The following is a 1,417-nucleotide window of genomic DNA, read 5'->3' as shown; positions in this document are numbered from 1 at the left end:
CAGGTGTGCTCCTGTCGTCTTTATTTACAGGTGTGCATGTCGTTCATGCTCTCGCAGCGCCTGCAGCGGACGTAGCAGCACCAGACAAACTTGCACTCGCAGCGTTGGACGTGTCTCACCAGGTGCGTGTTGTATCCGCGGCCGCAGCACAGCAGGACGCAGCTGTCTGAGCCCGCGGACGTGCGGTTGCAGCGGCGCCCTCTGGTGCCGGCGACGCCCCGCCGCGGGTCCTCCACGCAGTAGTTTGGCGACTTGTTGAAGAAGATGAGCTGATGCGCGTGGACGGGGAGGCGCCGCTGATCCTTCCTCCTCGTCTTCCTCCTCGAGCGGTCCGACACCTGCACGCTGCGCTCGTACTGCTCCTTCAGGTAGACGCCGACTCGCTCAAAGGGCGCCACCGTCTTCCAACAGGTCTTCACCGCACAGGAGCCGGAGACGCCGTGGCAACGGCAGTGCGTGGACATCGTCCGGACGATCGCCTGAAGCAGAGAAGAAGAATAAAAACACTGATCATCGGTTTGTTGCTTCAGACTCTGATCGATCAGGTAAAGGAGGTGTTTCCTGTGGGCGTGGTCACCTGGCGGCCAGCCTCGCTGTTGTGCTGGTTGGCGGTGCTCAGCGTGTACCCTCCTCTGGTGGCGGTCGACGTGTTTTTCACGCTGTGGTCGATGAACTTGCGGCTGAACCAGATCCCGTACTGAACGTGGTCCGAGCAGCCGCCCCAGTGCCAGCCCTCCGCCGGCGAGCCGCCGCCCCGAAGCCGAGCGTCGCAGCCGCACTCCGTCATGTTGCCATGACTACAGGAGCGCGTGACAGCGTGGACCAGCCCCGCCGCCATCACCGCGTAGATAAACGCCGTTTCTTTGGTTCCTGCAGGACAAGAGGGAGGGGGGTCACCATAGGTCTGAGAACCAGATCAGAACAGACTGAGCTGGAACAAAGTTCCTCCATTTATCATCGACATTTCAGGACATTTTTAGGATTTTAGGACGTTTCCAGGATTTAAGGACGCGTGGCAAATGTTGGGGGCCAGATTTGGCCCCCGGCTGTGAGCTGAGTGTGTCTGCTGTAGTTTTTATTTCGTGGTGTGTTGTTAACTTCCTGTTGTTGTGTCTGTTTTTTTGTTTCTTTGCAGCGGGGTCATGACGGTGTCGGCGGTCCTCACCGCTGGTCAGCTCGTGTCCGAACACGCTGGGCTGCTCGGTGGTGGAGCAGTTCCACCTCTCCTGTCTGAACTGACTCTGACACTCGGCGATGGCCAGACGAGCTCCGTCCCGAATACTCGGCAGCAGGAAGAGCTTCTGACGACACAAGTCACGCTGTCTGTGGCTCAGAGGGAGGTCAGAGCACACCTGCTCCTCCTCCAGAGCCGCCGAGGTCACACCCAACCACCTGAGGAGGAGGAGGAGGAGGAGAG

The 1,417-nt window shown here is 59.7% G+C and overlaps 1 protein-coding gene across 1 annotated transcript; it reads right to left on the bottom strand.

The window, feature by feature from the left end:
- Window positions 1–20: 20 nt before the first annotated feature.
- On the bottom strand, window positions 21–1,388 carry wnt16 (wingless-type MMTV integration site family, member 16; the record flags this gene model as incomplete). The annotated part of the gene is made up of 3 exons (XM_042514140.1): window positions 21–479; window positions 578–870; window positions 1,166–1,388. Coding segments are annotated over 3 exons (975 nt in total), but the record flags the coding sequence as incomplete, so codon positions are not given.
- Window positions 1,389–1,417: the final 29 nt, after the last annotated feature.

Source organism: Plectropomus leopardus, unplaced genomic scaffold, assembly GCF_008729295.1.
Source record: "Plectropomus leopardus isolate mb unplaced genomic scaffold, YSFRI_Pleo_2.0 unplaced_scaffold13208, whole genome shotgun sequence".
Taxonomy (NCBI): Eukaryota; Metazoa; Chordata; class Actinopteri; order Perciformes; family Serranidae; genus Plectropomus; species Plectropomus leopardus.
This window is presented reverse-complemented; position numbering and strand designations above follow the sequence as displayed.